Source organism: Lepisma saccharinum, chromosome 7 (genome assembly GCF_977018435.1).
Source record: "Lepisma saccharinum chromosome 7, izLepSacc3.1, whole genome shotgun sequence".
NCBI lineage: Eukaryota > Metazoa > Arthropoda > Insecta > Zygentoma > Lepismatidae > Lepisma > Lepisma saccharinum.
Genome location: NC_139235.1, coordinates 84,872,439 through 84,894,729, shown reverse-complemented (window position 1 = coordinate 84,894,729; position 22,291 = coordinate 84,872,439). Strand labels below are relative to the sequence as shown.

The following is a 22,291-nucleotide window of genomic DNA, read 5'->3' as shown; positions in this document are numbered from 1 at the left end:
AAACCTGTAACTGTAGTTTTGTTTTTATTATCAAAAAGTGTACTGATATTAAATTTTTGCTAATAGTGAGAAACTACTAATATAAAATTTACTGATACTGATAATTAATATTTTACTGAAATTGCAAATGTTTCTTGAAGATCATGATGGTTAATTCACCTACATAAGTAAGTGAATCCATTGGAATTTGCCTTTGAATAACAAAGTGTGCATTTAAACATTTATTTTATTAAACCATGACATATGAATTATATGTTTTTATTCAAATAACAAAATGGCATAATATTGCACTAAATTGTAGGCTATTTATGAATATATTAAGATTGGTAAAACTATTGGTAAAATTTCTGATACGCTGATATACTTGCATTGGCAAACATCATCTGTAGTAATAATAATAATAATAAAAAAAAGGCCAGGATGGCATAGCTATTAGAGAAAATGGAGGAGGCGATTGAATAATCAATTTAAAATAGTACTGTACTGTGCATTATGTTCTCTGGGAAAAATGGGAAACTGGGAGAAATCTCAGAAAATAATTTTAGCTTTCATGTGGGAACCCTGATGTGGTCAAGCCACATTGCCGCTGTTAGTGCTTTCAAGTAGCTCCCCGATAGTCCTTAGGATGCTGGGTCAACATCGAAATTTCTGGAACTCCCAGTAGGGATCAAACCTGACTCTTGAGTGTGCTTGCCCCCAATGCAAAATATCAGCCACATGGCCATGTGGGAGCCCGATGTAGATTCATAAGTACTAACTTTTTATTTTTAGTGTTATTTCTCTCAAAATTTGAATTTTTAATTTAGCAAGTTTGATTTCCTAAATTTGCAAAATGTGTGGTGTATGTTTAAAACTTTCCTTCAAATTACATAATTTTGCTGCATGTTTATACCAGTGTTACATTTCGAACAAGAAACGAATTGTATTGATTTAATAAATAAAACATCAACACTTATTCAGTGGAATATGAAGGTCCCTCCCTATTTGTATTTGTGAGGTTTTGTGCATTGAATAGTTGTTACAATGTTGCCATAAAGGTTCCATCATGGAAGTCCTGACCAGGATATAGATCTTCCCTTTATCAATTCCCTCCAATCATCAGTTATCTTGATAACTAGAATGTATGAAATTTGCAGAAATGTTCACTAAATTGTAGGCTACATGTAGAAATAAAAGATTGACGATCTTGGTATCTTTATATGTGAATTTCTAAAACTATTTTTAATTAATATATGCTTCTGTAAATACATGGGAACAGTATTTAAGCAAACATAATTTCTAATGTATGTCTAATGCAATTCTTGTTGTTTTAGACTGAACAGACCCCTTACCCTGTCCGAGAAGGTTTTATACTCCCACTTAGATGAGCCATCTACGCAAGATATTGAAAGGGGCACTACGTACCTGCGACTACGGCCTGACCGTGTGGCCATGCAGGATGCCACAGCTCAGATGGCGATGTTGCAGTTCATCTCGTCGGGTCTGCCTCGCGTCGCTGTGCCTTCAACTATACACTGTGACCACTTGATTGAAGCTCAGGTAAGGGTATCTGCTTTTAGGCTTCCAAAAATGTATCCTTTGAGGAAGACATTATAACTTGCAAAGAAGTTGATCTAAAAATACCAAAGGTATTCCAAACCAATTTCTAGTCTCCCTCAGTTTCTACAACTTGATTAACTTTGAAAGTTTTTGTGACCCTTATGTCCTCTATATGCCACAAGCTATTTCATATAGATAGCAGTAGCGGCTCTGACGGTCGTGCTCGGCATGACCTATTTTACAGCAAAATGAAACGTATTTGTTCTTATTAACATGAAAATATAAAATCCATACTGTGACATCATTTTTTGTTTTATTTTTCCTTCGAATTCTCGGTTTTTCTCAGGCGCACGGCACAGTCACGCTCCTCGTTCAAAGCAGTACCTTTGCAATGGGAACATCGTCTGCTGCAGAAGCTCCTGCCACTTTGCGTTACGTGGGAAGTCGTGCCATTCTTCTTAGGCAGTACTTTTCTCTGATTGGTCGAGATTTTGACAGCATCTACACTGACGCATACATCACCACAGTGGTTTGAAAAGGGCATGCGCGCAAGCGATTTCGGTCAGCTGCGGTTCCTCTCCCGAGGTCCAAGTAGTTGTTTGTTATGGCATTCAAATATAATATAATTTGTGTGTGTCTCAACGCGATTACAGAATTCAAGCATTCTGAGGACTGCATTCTGCTAATTGGTGAGCATGACCATATTGATTTCTTTCCAGCCGTCAATGCAGTTAAGTTAAAACTGCATAGTTTTGTTCTACTAGTATATAATTAATATTGGCACTATTCTTTTGCAAGCAAAAAGTGATGTAGAAGGCATTAGTGAAATTTTGTGATTTTTGGCATTCTTTTTTTAATTGATACCATTACCACTAGGGCTTAGCTGATGCTGATGCATCAGTATCGGCCAACAAGGTCCGCAAGAATGTCGCTCTACACTGTCACGGATTCTAATTATTTTGGAAATTATGCAAAATTGCACCCCCCCCCCCCCCCGGAAAAAAGAAAAGAGTGGCACACACCCTGAATTTCAATGGAAAAAAAATCATAAAAATCTGGAGTTTGCCCCCCTCTTCCCCTGTTATTTTGGAAAGAAGGTGCAAACCTTAGTATTCTTTTCAAAGAATGGACGTTTCTCAAGAGAATGAAACATGTTTCATGTTCCTGGGTGAATAGAAGTTGAATAATGAGCCAAAATGTGAAACTCTGTTTGGAAATGTGGCATGGATATGTTGCGGAGAGGGGTAGGGGGGGTCATCAATGTGAATTTCCCAGGCTTGCTCCAGACCTGTGTCAGAGTTTCCACCCAAACATAAGAGTATGAAGGTCCAAAAAGCACATCCATTTCATAATCAGCACCATGATACCATATGGTATCATTGGGCCAGGACAAACTTACTTTTGATGATACCATATGGTAGCATTGGGCCAGTAAAGGTTAATGGTAATGACACTATTTACAGTTTAACAAGATTAGTATTTTGTATATTATTCTACACAAAATGTTTGCTATTTTGCCTATAAAGTTATTGAATTTTAAATGAAGAGACATTTAAGCATGTCTATAGTTTACATATTACATTTCCTTTCGTATGAGCTTCACCCCATCAGTACATATATTTTGTTTCCTTTCTTAGAGCCTAATCAACACCATTAAATGATTTCATTAAATGTACTTTCACCAAAAGTGATTTTGATATCTACAAAATCCTTATGTACATTATTCCATAAATTTATTTATTTTTAATGTGATTTAAATTAATATAAATCAATCCTTGGTCAAGGGTACCATATTTTTTGCCACTAAAACTATATTAACATTGTAATTTTCTTTATGTACTACAGTATATTGTGTACTGGGTTGCTTGATGAAATGCTAAGAAATTTGTGTAAACTAGTGGCAATTTTGAATGAGCATTTTTTTCCAAATGTTAATTTTTCAGGTTGGGGCTGTCAAGGATCTTCAGAGAGCTCAGGATTTAAATAAGGAGGTTTACAACTTTCTGATGACCTCAGGAGCCAAATATGGAGTGGGATTTTGGAAACCAGGGTCAGGTATTATTCATCAGGTATGTAATATTCTTGTCTTCAATTACAATATGCTCTTCAGCTTTCACTTCTCTGGCGAGATTCGTGTGTGACGTATATGACATACTTACTTTGCTCTCTCTAAAGATGTACTAATGCAGGGTTTTACCTGAAGTCCTTCCCACATTTAAATTTGCTGTAACTTTGTAACGAACAGAGATATTTCACATTGTATCTTAAGATATCTGTTTGGCGGTTACGCGGAGATAGGTAATTAACTCTGCACGACACAAAAACATTTGGATCAACTTCTTCCAGAGGGCCATCAACCTTACCTCGAAACCAGAAGACCTGCAAACTGAATTTGATCATATCATCTCCCTTGGCATCCGCAATGGGTACAGACAACAGGAACTCCTCCATCTCCTGGACACTACCAAAAGAAGAAAAATGAACCAGCCACGCCCCCAGAAAGAAAAGACGAAGGAAAAATGGATCAGCCTCCCTCGACATCCTGATCTAACCAAGAAAATTAAAAAAGTTCTAACCAGGCACAGTTTGAAGATAGCAGACCAACCCCCTCCTTCCATAGCCTCCCACCTAACCCATTTCAAACGGTATTACACCGACCCCAATGCAAGAAGTGGCGTGTACATGATCACCTGCACATGTGGAGGCAAGTATGTAGGTATGACAAAGCACCGACTCGATGATAGGCTCAAGGAGCATGATGCTAACCACAGACTTGGGATGAGAAGAACAGGCCTTTCCTGCCACCTCATAGACGAAAACCATAACACAGACTCTACCAAAAAAGTCATGCAAGCAAAATCCACATTGGAAAGGTTTTCAAAGGAAACTTATGCAATAGTGACCATGTCCGCCAACCTCAACACTAACCCTGGGGCCCTCAATAAAACCTGGCTTCCCGCTATCAGGAATATGTGCACCCACCAAACCTGCTCCTCCCCCACGACAAGAAACCAAGCACGGACCTCAAGCGTTCGCAAAAAAGTCTGCCTGCGCAAGCGAACAAGCGCCGCTCCACGAAAGCAGATGACGAGAGTGGAAACCGCCGCTTATAGCACCAAAACCCCAATGTGCGGTAAAAGAAGGAAGCACTACGCCCACACGGGAACGGCAGAAAGTGAAAGGACTGTGTCAACCAGTGCCACCATGAGCACAAGCGGAAGAAGAAGGAACCACGCCGCCCGCAGCAAGACAGTACACGCATGATGAAGCCACCAGACAGGTAGCGAAATTGATTGCGAGAAAAATTTACGTGGAAAAATGAAAAGTAAGTTTATCAGAGTTAAGAGATATTTCAGTGAAATAAAGCTTGTACTTCACAGCTGTCTTTAAATTTTTACCTGGGAAACACTGCATATCTGTCGTCCTCATCGCCCCACTTCCAACAGGGCAAAATTCACATCAATGCATTCTTTCATCTCGTCGTGACACCCAGAATGGCTTTCTGGAGCTGCTCATCTAAAATGTTCCGTGATGACTGCAGGTTTTGCTTTGAGGTCATCCAGACCTCTTGGCTTTTCCGCATACACTTCCATCTTGACATATCCCCACAGTCAAAAGTCACATGGAACCCGATCTGGTGAGCTTGCGGTCTATGATGTGGTTACTCTGCGGCCAATCCATCTGCCTCTGAATTCTTGATCCAGAAAGTTTCTAACTGCAAGATCGAAATGGGGAGGTGTCCTGTCTTGCTGGAAGTGCACGTCATCCTTGATGACAAGTGCAAACAGCTGGGAAGGAAGAATGTCTTCAACATGTTGAGGTCAGTAGTGTCACGATATCTTCCTCGGAGAAGAAAAGCTTGATTAGGTGATCCGTTGACACAGAGCATCACACATTCAATTTTGGGCTATCCCTCTCGTAGGTTTGGAATTTGCACACCAGAATGGACTATATCAGCTCTGCATACCACAAAACACACTGACTTCTCCTGAATCGACGTGATCCTCTCAACGTGCAGTTTTGCCAGACACATGGTAATCATTATTTTCGTGTTATTGTAGTGTTAAAGTATATTTTTTTAAACTTTAAAGACTGCTATGCAGTACAAACTTTAGTTCACCGAAATGTCTCTTTTCATTACAAAGTTATAGTGAATTTAAATGTGGGAGGGACTTTAGGGAAACCATGTACTATGAAATTACATCAGTATGCTTTGACACATAATTGTAATGTCTATTCTTATTGAGTGTAACAAGAAAGTTCACATGTTATTTTAAGTCATTACTAAATACATACATTAGACTGTCCCTTATTTTTTTATGTGCATACCAAATAAATTCATTTAATTTACTCTAAAATACTTTGGAGTTGGGAGCATTTTAACCTATACTGTCTTAACCTTGAATGTGACTGCAAGCACATTCCAAGTTTATGATGCTAAGCGCATTCTCATTGTGTAAGGAGGCATGGGATATTGTCAAAAAAAAAAACATTCCTCCTTTTTGAACCTTTGAGTGCCATGGTCTTCATTTCATTGTTCATAGAATCTATATAACTTTCTTCAAGGGTTCACAAAATCAAAAATTAACATATCGGTGCTATTATGCTGAACGTTGTTGCCAGATGCATTCTGAACACAGGCATTATCATAGATAAAGTATTTCGGGGTGTGTTTTGTTGATCCGGATGTAGTAGAACTTTTATTTCCTCACATCCTTCCTTGAATGTTTGTACTCAGTCAGTCACTGCTATTTTGATAAACTGTTCTCACCATGCACAACTCAAATTCTACAATTGGTTGCAAGTGTTTTTAAATAATTATATGTATTCAGAAAACCCTGAGTCCATTGCAGAACTGAGATGAAAAAATGTTAATGTCTGCTCATGAATACCCCAAGGTAGGAATCTCTGTGCATAAAGGGCTAAAAATATGCATTGAGATGAAAGGACAGCATTTGGAACAGTTGTTGAATTGTTGTCCACTTTGTGCACAGAAAAGATCATTGGGACTGGACCTACAGTTGTAAATGGGATCCGAACCACTGTACAACCGGGTATCGAACCCAGGACCCCGTGAATACAAGGTGATGACATTACCACTGTGCCATTGGGGAGTCTCTTTGGAACAGTTCTGCCAGAATACTAATGCTTCACGTAAGGACATTGTTTTATAACCCTGTAGCATTTCTTTGACGAAAGAGGCCAATATATTTTGTCAATACGGCATCAATATTTTCGGCCTATTACTTCTTCAGTTTACAGTTTCAGTTGGCTTCATTATTTATATGGATCATTTTTCTAATCATGAGAAAACTTGACAAGTCACATTATATCTAAAGATATTTGTTTGGCAGTTAAATGGAGATAGTTAAATTAATCTAAAAAGTTTGTTTCATTTTTCCACATTGCAAACAAAAACTAGGAGGGAAAATGAAATGTATACTTAGAGTAAACATCACAAATGTTTATGATTTTCGTCATGTTCCTAATATAAAGTTTTTTTCAGATCATCCTTGAGAACTACGCATTTCCTGGTTTGTTGATGATCGGGACTGATTCTCACACCCCTAATGGTGGAGGACTTGGCTGCTTGTGCATTGGAGTAGGAGGAGCTGATGCTGTGGATGTGATGGCCAACATCCCATGGGAACTAAAGTGTCCAAAGGTATGTAGGTGCTTTGAAGACGATGGATACAGTGTGGCAATTTGTCAATAAATATATTCAATACAATTGAAGTTTGGGAAGTAAAATAGTATTAGGTGTACAAATAATACTTTTCTCTTTTATGTCTTTCATTCTTCTCTCTCTCTCTCTCTCTCTCTCTCCCCCTCCTTTTTCTTCTTCTTTTTTTCCTATATAGATGAATGTTCTATCTTCTCTTTCCCTTTTCTTTTATCTATTTTCCTTTAGAAAGAGGAAAGGACCCCCCGAACAAAGATGAGAAAAATTAATTGCCTACCTTTTTTAAAGAAAGAAAATATTTATTCGTGAAAATTAATCGGCGAAGTAGTCTCCATTGATTTGTAAAGTTTTTTTCATCTTTCTAGGCAGCTTATGAATTCCCTGGTGATAGGACAGTGGTTTAGAGTCTATAAACTTAACAATGCTATTTTTCACCTCTTTGTGAAGGTTGAGCATCTCCTTACTTCCCTTTTTCCCATGTGCAGCCTGGCATTATCATGCAGCAGTATTACCTGCCTTGTTCCACTGCCAGTAAATGCTTTTTTCCCCCCACTCAATTTCGTTACTCAAACGAATCAGTTCCCATTGATTTTTGGACTTTTGTTCAACAGTTACTCCAGTTCTTCATCCACCACTTTCTTTGGCTGTCCAGGATGCTGTTGATGCCCTCCCGGAATTACGGAAACCACTTTGCCTCCCCGATAGCGTAATGGTAGCATCGTCGCCTTGTAATCAAGGGGTCTTGTACCACACATAGTGGTTCGTATCTCCCATTAAACTGTATGTCCAGTCTCGATTAGCCTTACTGTGCATAAAGTGGACTTAAAACACCAACTCAACTCGGGTACCTTACTTTCTTTAAGGTCGTTTTCGGTGTACCCAAACATGGCAAGTAAATTTCCAATTAGAACAATCGCAGCAGTAAAATAGGCGAATTAATTTAGGGACTGAGAATTAATTTGTACACCTAGTAATTCTTGATTTTAATGAGATTGAAGAATTTTAACAGAATGCAACTATGGGTAGGAAAGAACATGGAATTGAAGAATATTGTATATTACTAATCACAGATGGCATTAGGAGGGGGAGGGGCCCCCTCAGTAATCTGGGAAAATGTATTATTTGTATGGTTGTCCCAGAAAAAGAGAGATCATGCCACGACTACGTGGATAGTCATTTGTTTTCTGCTCTTGTATCCCCTTCGCTCGTGCCTATGTGCCCTGTCTTGCCATATTCATTGTCCTTGAATGTATCAAGGGGTGGGACATTGTCTCGTGTTTTGCATGCAAATGCAACAAACATGTGCTTTCTTTTATTTATACATATTTGTTAAACCATGCCGGCCTCCATGGCAACGTGGTTACCACAGCATGCCAAGGTTCGATTCCTGGCCTGGGCATGCGTGTTCTTTGTGTGTCCATCAATTTAATCATATCATCACTCATCCTCATCTTTGCGATTAGCCAAAAGTAGCATAAATGTAAAGTGAAATAAACCTTAAATCAAATGTAAGCAGCCTAAATGTGACTCGCAGTCATCTGAACATTGATTTCAGTGTTGACATCTCACATTCACCTGCATAGAAATCAGCATAGTTCAGTTTATGCACCCATGGAAGTCGTCTATGGGCTGTTTTCTATTTGTTTGCAGATTTGTGTAAGGTATTTGTTTACTATAGAGCATATCCCACTCTTGGTGTGTAAGGAGTGACCTTTTCAGAAGCCATCAAGTGCGAACTTCGAACTTCATTTCCACGTAGTACACTGTGGAATGCTTTGTTGCAGACTAATGAGGCTCTGATGTCTTGGCTTATACCCATTATATCCCTCTGTGGGGGTTTGTGTTACGTCCTATCTGTGTATGCTTGTAATTGTCCTTTCGTCAATTTTATCTCATCACCACCATTAGCCAAGAAGTGGCAGAAATGTGAAGTAAAGTAACCAGGTCAATCATATCCCACTCCCAAGTAATTCAAAGGTTGCAACATTTATGTCCCTAGATGCCTGGATGTAACACATGGATTGGAATACTTGACTTATTCATTACAAAAAGTGGAATTTCCTCACCCCCCAATTGAAATGTTGGGTTTTCTGATGTAAAATTACCGAGTGGAAGATATAATGTAAAAATAGCTATGAAGAGAGATTGAAATTCTATACTTTCATGTATAGAGTTTTAATATTTTTCTTTAATCTTTATGTTCCTCCCCGATGCTGCAGTGGTCATGTTGCTGACTTGTTATCAAGGGGTTCCGGGTTTGATACCCAGTGGAGGCACATACTGGTTCGGATCCCACTTCAAACTGTAGGTCCAGTCCCAATTAGCCTTACTGTGCATAAAGTGGACTTAAAACAACAATTTAATCTTTTTATAGTCTCTGATGTATTGTTTCTTTGAGTTGGTGTTTTCAGTTCACTTTATGCACAGTAAGGCTAATCGGGACTGGACCTACAGTTGTAAGGGGTTCCAAACCACTATGTGTCTCCACCGGCTATTGAACCCAGAACCCCTTGATTACAAGGCAACAATGCTACCACTGCACCATCGGGTAGGCCTCTCTCTCATGTATTGCCCTTGACAAACATACTGTTATGTTTTTTCTTTTGCCCACTAGGTGATAGGAGTGAAGCTGACAGGTGAACTAAGTGGCTGGACGTCTCCAAAAGATGTGATTCTGAAAGTTGCCGGCATCCTTACCGTGAAAGGTGGAACTGGAGCCATCATTGAATACTATGGACCTGGTGTAGACTCCATCTCATGTACAGGTAGGGAATGTAGTTGTTTACGCTGATGCGTTGATAACGACAATTACACTGTGGCGCTACAGTCCATTTTTAAGGGTTTAAATCCACCAGGCAGCTTCTTCAGTCAGACAAGCTGAATACAATTTGGAACTGGATCTGCATTGTATGTGAACATGCCTAAATACGAACTGTGGCAATAAAGTTTCCGGATTGATTTTCTTATATATTTCAGGTTACGTCGATAACAAAGAGCTGGGTAGGATACTGACCTGTGGACTCTCCTCTGCCTGCGCACAAACTTTTACGCACATGCGTGGAGCAGGTTGCCTGTAGCATTTGTTAGAAGCGGACTGTGCATCTGAGCTCTGTTGGAATTATGTTAAGTTCGAAAGTGGAACAACGTGTTAATGTCACAAAACTTGGGAAATCCACCATGGAAACTTAGTTAGGGATCAGTGTTTACTTCGCACACTAGTTTTTGAGTAGTTTTAAGAAGTTTAAAGAGGGTAGAGAATGTGTCAGGGACGATCCACGATCAGGCCACCCTTGCTCTTCGAAAACTCAAGTCAGTATCGAGAAGGTCACTAAAATTGGTCATTGATTAGGTGCCTTAAGGTCAGAATGTCAATCAATTGTATTATAAGAATCTTGGGGACCCTTTGCGAACGGGTGAGAAGGACGACATGTTTAAGAATGGCTCATGCATTCTTCATCAGGACAACGTGCTATCTGTGAAGAATTTTTTGGTAAAACAGAACATTCCAGTGTTGGAATATGAACCGTACTCGCTGGACCTAGCTCCGTGCGACTTTTTTCTCTTTCCAAAAGTCAAGTCTAGACTAAAAGGGACCCGGTTCAAGTCTGTGGACGCGGTGAAATCCAAAGCGACGCAACTCTTGAACAACATATCAGAAAATGACCTGCAACACTGCTTCTAAAAATGGAAGATCCGCGTGGAGCGGAGTAGGGATCGAGGAGGGGACTACATTGAAGGGTACATCATTTTGATTGTCTATTTATTTTTTTCAATAAAGGAGTTACAACATGAGTCCGGAAACTTTATTGCCACACCTCGTGTATATAAAAAAAGAATAGTACATATAATTGTGTATTTTGAATGATAGGAGTACTTGATTTTGTCAGAACAGGCTGAAATTTTTTATGAGTGTGGAATAAATAATAAATTGGTTATGTAATTGTTTGTTGTTTCCAGTTGGTTTACAGTTAAGTTTATCATTTACTTTCTACTGATTTTCTAACTAGCTTTTTGCCCTATATACATTAACATGTGCTATATATAGGGGCATGCATATTTAGTTTTTGACCAAAACACTGAATATGAAATAGCACACTCTGATGTTCATTTTTCATGTTTTGCAAAGGTGTGAGGTACATTTTCCTATCACATTTTGTCGCAAAATTAGCTGCGTACAGATTTAGAGTTTATTGACTGACACGACTCTTTTCTGAAGACTCAATTATCCTATGAGTTATGCAAATCATGAAAAATTTATTAATTCTGCTTACATACTTGAGAAACAAGAATGGACTGCACTACACAGGAATAAAGCAGATACTCTGGCAACTACATTAATGTGTTAGAAGGAAAAAGTTTGTTTTGTGTAATAATAAGCGTATTTTTAAAAGCAAATTTAGGATTATATTCACCATTTTAACACCGAAATACATTTTCATGTACTGTTTTTTATCTCAAAATATGCCCAAAATCTTGATCTTTTATTCACCATAAGTATGTGGCTCTTGCTACACAATTACACTCGATAATTTATAAGTGTACAAAATACTGATACACAGGTATCACCATTGGTTCAACCTGAGTTCAAACATGAGCGTTTTGTCCAAATGTGTATGAACCGTGTAAAAGAGATCACCACTTATTAACAGTGTATTATCGTTACTATCCCTCAGGAATGGCTACCATATGCAACATGGGAGCAGAAATAGGTGCCACTACGTCGATCTTCCCATACAACAACAGGATGAAAGATTTCCTGGAAGCAACCGGACGGGAAGAGATAGCACAGGCTGCAGATAAATTTAACAAGTCTCTACTTACGGCTGACGAAGGGGCGAAATACGATCAGGTGTTTGATGTGGTTTATAAACAGAAGTGAGGATTTCTTGTCCAATGTGAATTGAGTGGGTATTATTGGCACTGGGAATTAAACACATGAATTCTGTGTACATTTTCATCACTAACCTGAAGGGTTATAGTGTAACACTTAACAGGAGGCATTGTAGGTGTACAGTGGAACCAGATTTTACATTTTTCTGCATTGGAAATTATTTAGTCTCAAATCCCTGACAAACATAATGGAGGTTGGACTGTAACTCTTAAGGGATGTTCATAAATGTAATGAAAATTATTTTTCTCTTAATATACCCAAAACAAGTACTTGTCAATTTGTGTTTGCATGCGAGCCATGGTAGCTCGTTCGTTAGGGTGTGTGACTACCATGCGAGAAACCTGGGTTCGATCCCCGGTGGGGGAGAACCGGGACTTTTTCAACATGTTCAAGCTGCTCGGGCACCCACCCAGCGTCGTATAAAGTGGGTACCTAGAGGAAACTCTGGGGGGTAAAGGCAGCCAAGGGGATGGTGCTGATCGCATCACCCCCAGCTCGGCCGAGATCAAGAAAGTATGAGACCCTAACCCCATACCCCCTATGGGGTGTACATGGCGTGGTGCAAAGCACAGGAGAACACTTTATGTAGTAGTATAATTTTTTTTTACCGTTTATAATGTGTACCATGAAGATCATTTATTTTAAGCATTTAAATTAGGGATGGGACTGATTAATCGGTACTCTATTGGTATCGGCCGATATAGACATATCGGCAAATTTACCGATTATTTTACCGATCCGATATATTGATAAATATCTGATAATTTAGTGCAAAATTCTGCCATTTTGTTGTAATTGTTATGGATAATCTCCATGCCCTTCTTTCTAAAAAAGTAAATGTCTAAATATTCAACTTCTTTTGCACTGCAGTCACCACGAAACACACATTTATTAAGGAGATCAATGAACATTTCAGGTTCTTCAAGGACAATTTCTAATTGTATATCGGATTGGTAGAATATCGGTTATCGGTATCGGCCAAAATTTCATATCGGCCCATCCCTAATTTAAATTATTATTCTAATTCATGTTCATTACAGTGTTTACTGCACGTTTGTTCACTGTTTCCAAAAATATCAATCATGCTCTTGTACTCTTGCAATACCTGATCTGCCGTCTGATCCTCTTGAAAAATAACACAAAATTTGTTTTCATTTTAAGGTTGATCAAAAAATTAATTACGAAAATGTACTTCTGTACAAAAATTAATTAATATCTGCAACCTTGTAGTAAGGCTAAAATTCTTTCACATATCAAAATTTATAGCTTTAAAAGTCGCTTCATTTAAGCACTTCAATTATCCTTGTAAAAATAGTCCTATTTTTTTTTTTAATCATGACAATAAGATAGATACATGTCCCATGCCGTGGCTGTGCAGTCATATATTAATTATAACAATGTGCTAAATTGATTATTATATTTTTGTTTTTACGTTTAATAAGTAGAATCTATAAGGCATCATGCGTAGCAGAGTCCTCTGGAATGAGATTTTGGCCAGTGTATTGGACTGGTGGCCATCCATCATTGTGGGGAAATTGGGGAGCTATGAATGAGTAGCGTAACCTGGTCACATAAACCTACAACAACCGGGGGTTTGTCGTGCTGATCACACGTCACCCCGTAACTGGTTGAATGATCTCCCACCTCGGCAGTCGGTAGGTAGGCCCTGACCCTCGCGGCTATTGTGCCACGGGTTATTATTAATTTGATACGTAGATATGGTACTTGTTTTAGGTATATTAACGTCGCAACATTTTTGTTCCCTGAAGCATGAATTGCTCTAATAATAGATACAAGTGATTTCATCTAAACAAACATAATCACCAATTTTGGGATATTGATTCCCACTTTACAAGATTTCCAATACGCAGCAGATAAATGTTTTAATAACAATAACTAACATGAAAAGTTGTGAATGGGTTACAGTTAGGGCATGAGTGTTCCACTACATTTGTCCTTTTATTATTAATTTGACATTAAATAACCAATCTACAAACAATAGTAATTACAGTAATAACTCGTTAATCCAGGCTAATGGGGAGGATAAGTTGACCAGTTTAACGAAAGTCCGGATTAACTGAAATATCCTAAAAGAACAGTAGGAAGTGCATTGAAACTCCATTTATAGCAACAAAACACGTTTATTATGGTGTATTTAAAGGGCATAGGCCTAAATACACTATACAGTACAAAGTCTGCAGGAAACAGAATTTCATCAGTGGTTGACTGCCTTTCCCTGGGTTCTCTTGTTGACTTTTCCCACATTTGAAACCTTGCATTGTTTTTGTTGTTTTTTTGCCTGTCCGGCTTATTGCGGTCCGGATTAACGAGGTTTTACTGTAGTATGTGCCAATATGAAAATTAGATGTACTGATATTGTGCTGTTCTAATATTCCAATCTGCATTAATGGGAAATGTATGAAAGGGGATATTTTTAATTGTGAGGATACTTACACAGGGTTATTCATTAGTGCGTTGAATTTTTTTTTTAAAAAAAAATAGTTTTCTGGAACTATGCAATGGACAGTAGTAATTCTTACACCAAAAGAATGAAAAAACAAAAACCTATCATACAAGTTCCTGTATTAACTCCCACATGTAGGTTGCCTCTAGGAGGCAGTAGTATCAAAAATGGAGCCGAGGAGGTAGTGGTGAGGTGTTAATGCAGTGGCCACTGGATTTAACCCCATTTGTCTTTTCTTGTTGGAATTTGTAAAGGATACTTAACGGACCGGACCTACTAACCTAGTATCAGGGTTTTGTGCATGAATCTTTGGCACTGGGGATTATGCGTGAATTTTGTGTACAAAAGTGAAAAATAACCATGTTTATTGTATTATTGATGTTTCATGTTTCTGCTTTGCAAATGGAATTATTTTTTCCGATTAATTTCGAAGGACCACTGCCTTCATTAACTGAAGTTATGGCATGTGGGACAGAGATGGGCTGACAGGTTCGAATCCCAACTTGGGCATGGGAGTTCTTTGTGAATGTCCCTTCATCATATCTTCACTCATCCTCATCTTTGCAATTAGCCAAAAGTGGCAGAAAATTCAAGTAAAATAAACCCCAATCAATCAATATTTTCTAATGAGTAGTTTATTATCACTTAAAAGCTTTTGAAACTATCAAGTGGCATTAACCCGTAGGCCTACATTAATGCCTATTTTCTGTTTCTAGATGAGTCATGAGGGACATGATCTTTTTTTAGGGATGATTTATAGGCATGTGTGCAGTGATATGAGTACCAAAAATTATCAGTCATCAGTACAAGCAGATACTTTTCCGGAGTCCACAAAATGCCACGTGACTCTTTTCGTGGAGTTGATGATATCGTGGAAATTAACCGTTGGTAGTGTTCGATATCTTTGGTGTGGTAGGTCATACATTATTTTCATATTTAGTAAGATGTGCAAGGAACTATCCACAAATTCATGCAAATTAATGCAGTGAAATCTCAATTATACGTTTCGCAATAGTACTTCTTTCTCGTTAGTATGTTTTTTCCTGGCAATCCCTGCCAATTTCCTTAAGGCTGCGTACTATTATATTTCAGTTATACAATTTTCAGATATACATTTTTTCCAATTATACGTTCAACGAGTTAAGTCCCAACAAGGAAAAAAGTTCAGTTATTCGTTTTTAACACTGCTTGCTGGAGAGAATGCTGCTCTTGGAGTTCAAGATTTCCGTGATGATAACATCTGCCACTGGTTCCCATACAGGTTTTCTTATCAGCTACAACCAAGGGACCAGACTTTTCGACTTGGTATTCTATTTATGTTGCTTGCATCGTAGGGCATGGAATACTCGATGCACCCTTGAACCAGATTGTCCTGTGCTAAATAATCCTACTTTTGTTCTTTGCATTGCATTGGGCAAGTCATATCTGAATAACGCAGATTGGAAACATACCTTTCAAGCTGTCAGACAAGTCACTGGCCCCACACTTCCCAGCCTGTCGTAAACATTACAAACAATCACTCAATTTATTATTTTTCACCTTGAAAACTTGGATTTATGCTTGAATTTTTACCTTAATATGGAAGTTTCAACTACATAATTGTGGCTGCGTTATTTATCAATAGTAAAACAATAGTAAGTTATTTTCATGTTTCTTGGACTATTGAATAAACCCTGTGTAGTACAGTCATGGACACTGCCGGGTTGTAAAGAATACATAGACGTTCAATGCAATTGCTACAACCCGGCAGTGTCCGTGACTGTACGACTAAATATTTAACCTGTCTAATATGAATTTTCTGTAAGGGAGTGACGAAAACTCATCGGTGGTGCATGCTTGAAGCTGAGAAGGGTTTCGATCCAATGCTTACCATTTGTTTGTAATGTCATGTCTTTGTCGTTGTTTATACTTGCTATTCGTGTATTTGCATGCAGACAGTGGAACTGAATTTGTCACAGCTGGAGCCCCATGTGAATGGCCCATTCACGCCAGATCTGGCTCATCCGATTTCAGAGTTGGGAAAAAGGGCAAAGGAACACGGTTGGCCAGCTGACATCAAAGTCGGTGAGTAATCTTTCAACGTGTAGTTTTCTCGTGCTCAGAAAATGCATTGATGATGTTTTGTGGTTGGAATTGGTGGCAACCAGTGTTGTTTGTTGTTGTTTGACATGATGAAACTTGAAGGTTCACATAACCACTTTTTGTATATGCAAAATAATCTAACACAGTTATTTTTAGTGGTTTTTATTGAGTTTACCTGTGATGTTTCATTCTTTTTTTCCAGAACTTTCTCAAGCTACACTAAGATATACATACAAAAACACAACCTCACATGGATAGTCCCTCTACACTTCTGAGAAAGTTCTGGGAAACCAGAATGAAACGTCGCAGATAAAATCAATAGAAATAACTGTGTTAGCTTTGAAATTGCCCAAAATCGCTGGCAGTACTCAAAATTTTGTGGGCTCCATGACGGAGTGGTCAGTGAAATATGCTATGAAACCAGACCACCCAGATTTGAACCCTGATTAAGCCATGAATGTATCATTGTGTTTGTCTCATCACTATGTCACTAGTTCATCATCCATCTTTCTCATTGTGCTTAACCCAAGGGGCAAGAAGAACATTTAATAATTGGAATAGAAATAATGAAAATTCTTGCAAAACTCATTGCTTTCAACCATGTACTATACTATGTGCATTCTAAGTTTGGTACACAGTTGATCACCTATGTTCAATTAACACCATTACTTATAATGCAACAGTCCCAATTTTCTGTTAAACTAAAAAATGAATCTGGTTGACAAGATTCAATGATTAGCCCAGAAGTTTTCATAGCCTTTTGCTGTTCAACTTATTAATAATGATTTTAAGTATCGAAATAATGTAGATGTCAAAGAAAATTGCATCATGGAAGTACTTAAGAGGCAAATAATTGTACAGCTCGCTAATAATCTCTCTCTCTTTTTAGGTCAAAATATATTTTAACATTGTATTTGGAAAAAAAATCTTTCATGAACATATTGCTTGGTGTATCTGATGATATTTGGGAACCATAATTAAAATTTGACAACTTCATTTAAAAATAATAATGATAATAAATTGCCTTTTTTCACAGTTCAATTGTTATGTTCAAACAGTGTATTATTATTCTTTATGCTTTTGTTAGATGAATTTCATTGTTATAACTGTAACATATTCAAACTAGAAATAAATGTCTGATGAAGGGAGCATGTGTTCTCTTGAAACATAACAGCACAACTTGTTTCATGTGCTTATAAGAACTGTAAACTGCAAGAGAAATAAACCTAATTTATATTCCTCTTGGTGTGGGGGACAATAGTTCCACATACACAACTGCAGGCATAATTACTGTCTTGTAGGGATGGGCCAATGTGAAATTTTGACCGATACCGATAAAGTTACCAATATAAAATTTACCGATACCAAAAACCAATATTCTACCGATCCGATATAAAATTAGAAATGGTCCTTGAGGAACCTGAAATGTTCATTAATTAATGCTCCTTAATAGACGTGTGTTTCCAGGTGACTGCAGTGCAAAAGAAGTTACATATTTAGACATTTACTTTTTTGAAAGTAGGGCATGGAGAATATCCATAAAAATACAACAAAATGGCAGAATTTTGCACTAAATTAACAGATATTTATCGATATATCGGATCGGTAAAATAATTTGTAATTTTGCCGATATGTCTATATTGGCCGATACCGATAGAGTACCGATTAATCGGTCCCATCCCTACTGTCTTGTGAAGTGTGAAGGTTTGTTGTGTTTTTTTACTTTGAAGGCACTGAGTTGACATCTCTTCTACAGAGTATCTCCGGTAACTAAATTTGTGCAGGCCAATGAATTTCTGACATTTGGACCCATAGTTAATATTATTCTCTGTTGAATGTTGTCCTGTGCTTATCCATGTGTGTGTGATCATGCTGTGATCATGCTTTTATCAAAAGTACGAAGCTTTTAGTCCTTAGACGACAGTTTGAGTTATAGAATTTAAATTTTGGTTTCAGAAATTGAGTTCATGATTTTTTAATGCACATGTTTTATTCATGATGGGTTTTTCTTTTGAGGGTCGTGTCCTAATTTTTGTTTCTGCTAAGTGTCTTGTACTCATAATTATTGTCTTGTAATTCCCTGATAGCTTGAGTTTAAACTTCCATCTGTTTTCCTACAGGTTTGATTGGAAGCTGCACTAATTCCAGTTACGAGGACATGGGTCGCTGTGCGAGCATTGTGAAGCAGGCTTTGGATCGAGGAATCAAGTCGAAAATACCATTCAATGTCACCCCTGGGTCTGAGCAAGTGAGAGCTACCATAGAACGAGATGGCATTGTAAGTAACTAAGAACTTTTTCTTCTGTTGCTGAAATTCTTGAATTTGCTCATTATTTCAATTATTTTTTTTTAAGGTTCTTTTGGAGCATGTGCATTGAGCAAATTGAATAATTTCAGCAACTGGAGAAACAGAAACTTCTTGTTCAGGGTGTCTACCAGTCAAGAATATCAAGAAATCAGCAGGTAGGTCAAGAAAATCAAGAAGAAATGCTTGTGGTCAAGAATTTTTGCATTTTTTTACAGTATAGTGAATGTACATTGTTATATAACTGTACAGGGATTTGTTAAATTGAATATTTGGAAATACAAATTGCATTGCGTTGTGGTTATGATTTGTGTACTTTGTTTCTTAAGAATTTCATTCTTGCATGCAAGTTGTGTAAAAATATTAAATTAGGTAATGTTGCCATTCCTCATCCAGAATGAAGTCTGAAGGATCAATTTTTACATGCATTAATAAAATTAAAGCATGTCTAAATCTCTTGTTAAAGTACAGCTTCAGTTTTCATCTTAACCGATCCTGTAGTAGGGGTTTTTCATTAAATAAAAATAATTCTATTTTCTGAATTTCCAACTATTCCTAAGTAAAGAAAAAAAGGTCAAGAAAAGTCATGAAAAGTCAATAATTTTGGATTTGTTATTTTAAGATAAATGTGGCTGCATGGATAATTTGCAAATATTTAAATGCACTCAGGCTATTTTCTTTATAGGCTTCCCTTGTAGTCAAATGGTTAGCACTCTCCCCTTTGGTGCAAAAGGTCCTAGATTCGATTCCCAGCAGGAGTTCAAAAATGTTACTGTTGACTCAGCATCATGAGGACAATTTGGGAGCTACTTGAAAAGAAGAAGTAACAGGCTCCTGTCTCAAAAGTCTGAGAATTGTGGTAATGAGACACAATGCACTGACCACTCGTCATCCAGTGAAAGCCACTTGACAGGTTTTGGCCCTCAGAATGCTGTTCTTCCATAGAGTTTACTTTTTAGTTTATTTTAGTTCAGATACATCTAATGTATTACAGACTACACATAAAACTATCATAATGGTAAAGTTATGTAGTTTTTGCAATAAACATACATTATTACATTATCCACGCATCACAGTTCACTAGTAGGTTCATCATATCCATGCTGAAGAGTAAATACATGAACTTGTAGCAATGCTATCATTCTTTTTTATTTCTCTGTTCGTAGGCTGAACTCTTGAGGAAATTTGGTGGCACCGTTCTAGCAAATGCTTGTGGCCCCTGCATTGGCCAGTGGGACCGACAAGATGTGAAGAAGGGCGAGAAGAACACGATAGTAACATCATACAACAGGAACTTCACCGGCAGGAACGATGCAAACCCAGCAACGCATGCATTTGTTACCTCTCCTGAGCTTGTTACCGCCTTGTCTATTGCTGGCACGTTGAATTTCGATCCCAGGACAGACAAGGTGAAGGATTCCAAAGGTGTGTATATGTGTAATTTTGATGTAAATTTTGTATCTGTGGTAGAAGGGTAACATTTTTCTTCTCTGACTTGAATGCAAGTGATCCGGTTTAATTCCTGCTGTGTGTGAATTCGTCACTGCATAAAGTGGCTCTGGGTCCTCTCAGGGCCTGCGGTAGGACTAAAGGTAGACACGCATGGTGCTGATCACATCACCTCAAATAAGAAAACTGCAGAGATTATGTGCTTGGATTGCACTGTCCAATAAGCACGGGCTAACTTTGTCTTACCTTAAAAGCACCATGGGGGCAGTCCAGGTAAAAATAAAGTTGCACACATTCACGACCTCAGAATTTTAATTGGAATCCCCTGTGTGGCAGTCTGAATCTGTACCAGCACAAAAACTCTTGGATAATGATTGTGTCTGCTAACAGAGCCTTCCAGAAGTTGTTGGCTAAGAATATAAAATGCAAAATCTAGAAGAATTTGCAGTTTGACAACTCTTTCCAAAGTGGAATTAAACATTTAAACAAATTGATCTGAATAGCTTGTGGCACGGAAGTTTTATTACTGCAGTAATAATAGTAATGAGACATAATGGTATACCTGTTGGTGGTGATAGTGGTAAATTACAGTGCAACCCCAATTTTACATTTCCCTGCTTTATACACTTTGCATTGCTGATCCCACTGTAGCAAGTTATGAAAATTTCCCTGACTGTACAGTTTCCCATGAAAATTTCCCAGACTACAGTTTCCCTTGAAAATTTCCCAGACTACAGTTTCCCATGAAAATTTCCCAGACTACAGTATCCCATGAAAATTTCCCAGACTAGTTTCCCATAAAAATTTCCCAGACTACAGTTTCCCATAAAAATTTCCCAGACTGTACAGTTTCTCATGAAAATTTCCCAGACTGTACAGTTTCTCATGAAAATTTCCCAGACTGTACAGTTTCCCATAAAAATTTCCCAGACTCTACAGTTTCCCATAAAAATTTCCCAGACTCTACAGTTTCCCATGAAAATTTCCCAGACTCTACAGTTTCCCATGAAAATTTCCCAGACTACAGTTTCCCATGAAAATTTCCCAGACTACAGTTTCCCATGAAAATTTCCCAGACTGTACAGTTTCTCATGAAAATTTCCCAGACTACAGTTTCCCATGAAAATTTCCCTGACTGTACAGTTTCCCATGAAAATTTCCCAGACTGTACAGTTTCCCATGAAAAATATATAATTGATGTTCCTCTTATTGAATATGTCTTTATCATATTGTTTGTTGACAGGGAAAGTAAAATCACAATTGTGTTGTTTTATGTCATGCCTACTATCTGCATTATGTTCATTGTAATTATTGTGTTGTGCTTATTCAGTGTGTCTACTCATCAGGAATTTCTTGAATTGGAATTATGCATGAATTCTGTGTGAATTTTCTTTATAAACTTGAAAAATCTCATGAATATAGACAGAGGATGCAAATGATATTACATTAAAAGTTTTTATGTGTCTTTATGTTGGTTGGAGGATGGAAGTACCCATAATGTTTATTTTGTTAATTTCACCTTTAGCCCTAGAACACTAAAATTGATATGTACTGAATTTTACTGTGGTGACAAATACATTGGAATTTCAGTTCACTTTGTTGGTTGATGTCTCTGATAGTCTCAGTTGGTGAGCAGCTCTATTTTTGTTACAGTTGGCTAAGAAATGATTTTTCTTGTTGTCTTGTGTTCCTATTTTTTGCGAATAAATAAATATTTAAGAAGGAAAAGGAGTTATTTCAAGTAGTCAAATTTATAAATGTTTAGTGATGCAATAAAATCATATTAGTGTTTTAGGGCTAAAGTTAATGCAGTGTAAGTTTCAAACTCTGGAACAGTTGCAATTTAACAGGAAATAGAATACAGTTTATACAACAAAA

The 22,291-nt window shown here is 37.6% G+C and overlaps 1 protein-coding gene across 1 annotated transcript in view; it reads left to right on the top strand.

The window, feature by feature from the left end:
* The window catches only part of LOC145989981 (putative aconitate hydratase, mitochondrial), a 45,654-nt gene that overhangs the window by 9,470 nt on the left and 13,893 nt on the right, over positions 1–22,291 (top strand). The window contains exons 3-10 of the mRNA XM_083125539.1: positions 1,314–1,539; positions 3,483–3,608; positions 7,046–7,204; positions 9,837–9,987; positions 11,896–12,071; positions 16,512–16,641; positions 18,780–18,937; positions 20,131–20,389. Coding sequence (XP_082981665.1) covers positions 1,314–1,539; positions 3,483–3,608; positions 7,046–7,204; positions 9,837–9,987; positions 11,896–12,071; positions 16,512–16,641; positions 18,780–18,937; positions 20,131–20,389 — 1,385 coding nt within the window. The remainder of the gene's footprint in view (positions 1–1,313; positions 1,540–3,482; positions 3,609–7,045; positions 7,205–9,836; positions 9,988–11,895; positions 12,072–16,511; positions 16,642–18,779; positions 18,938–20,130; positions 20,390–22,291) is intronic.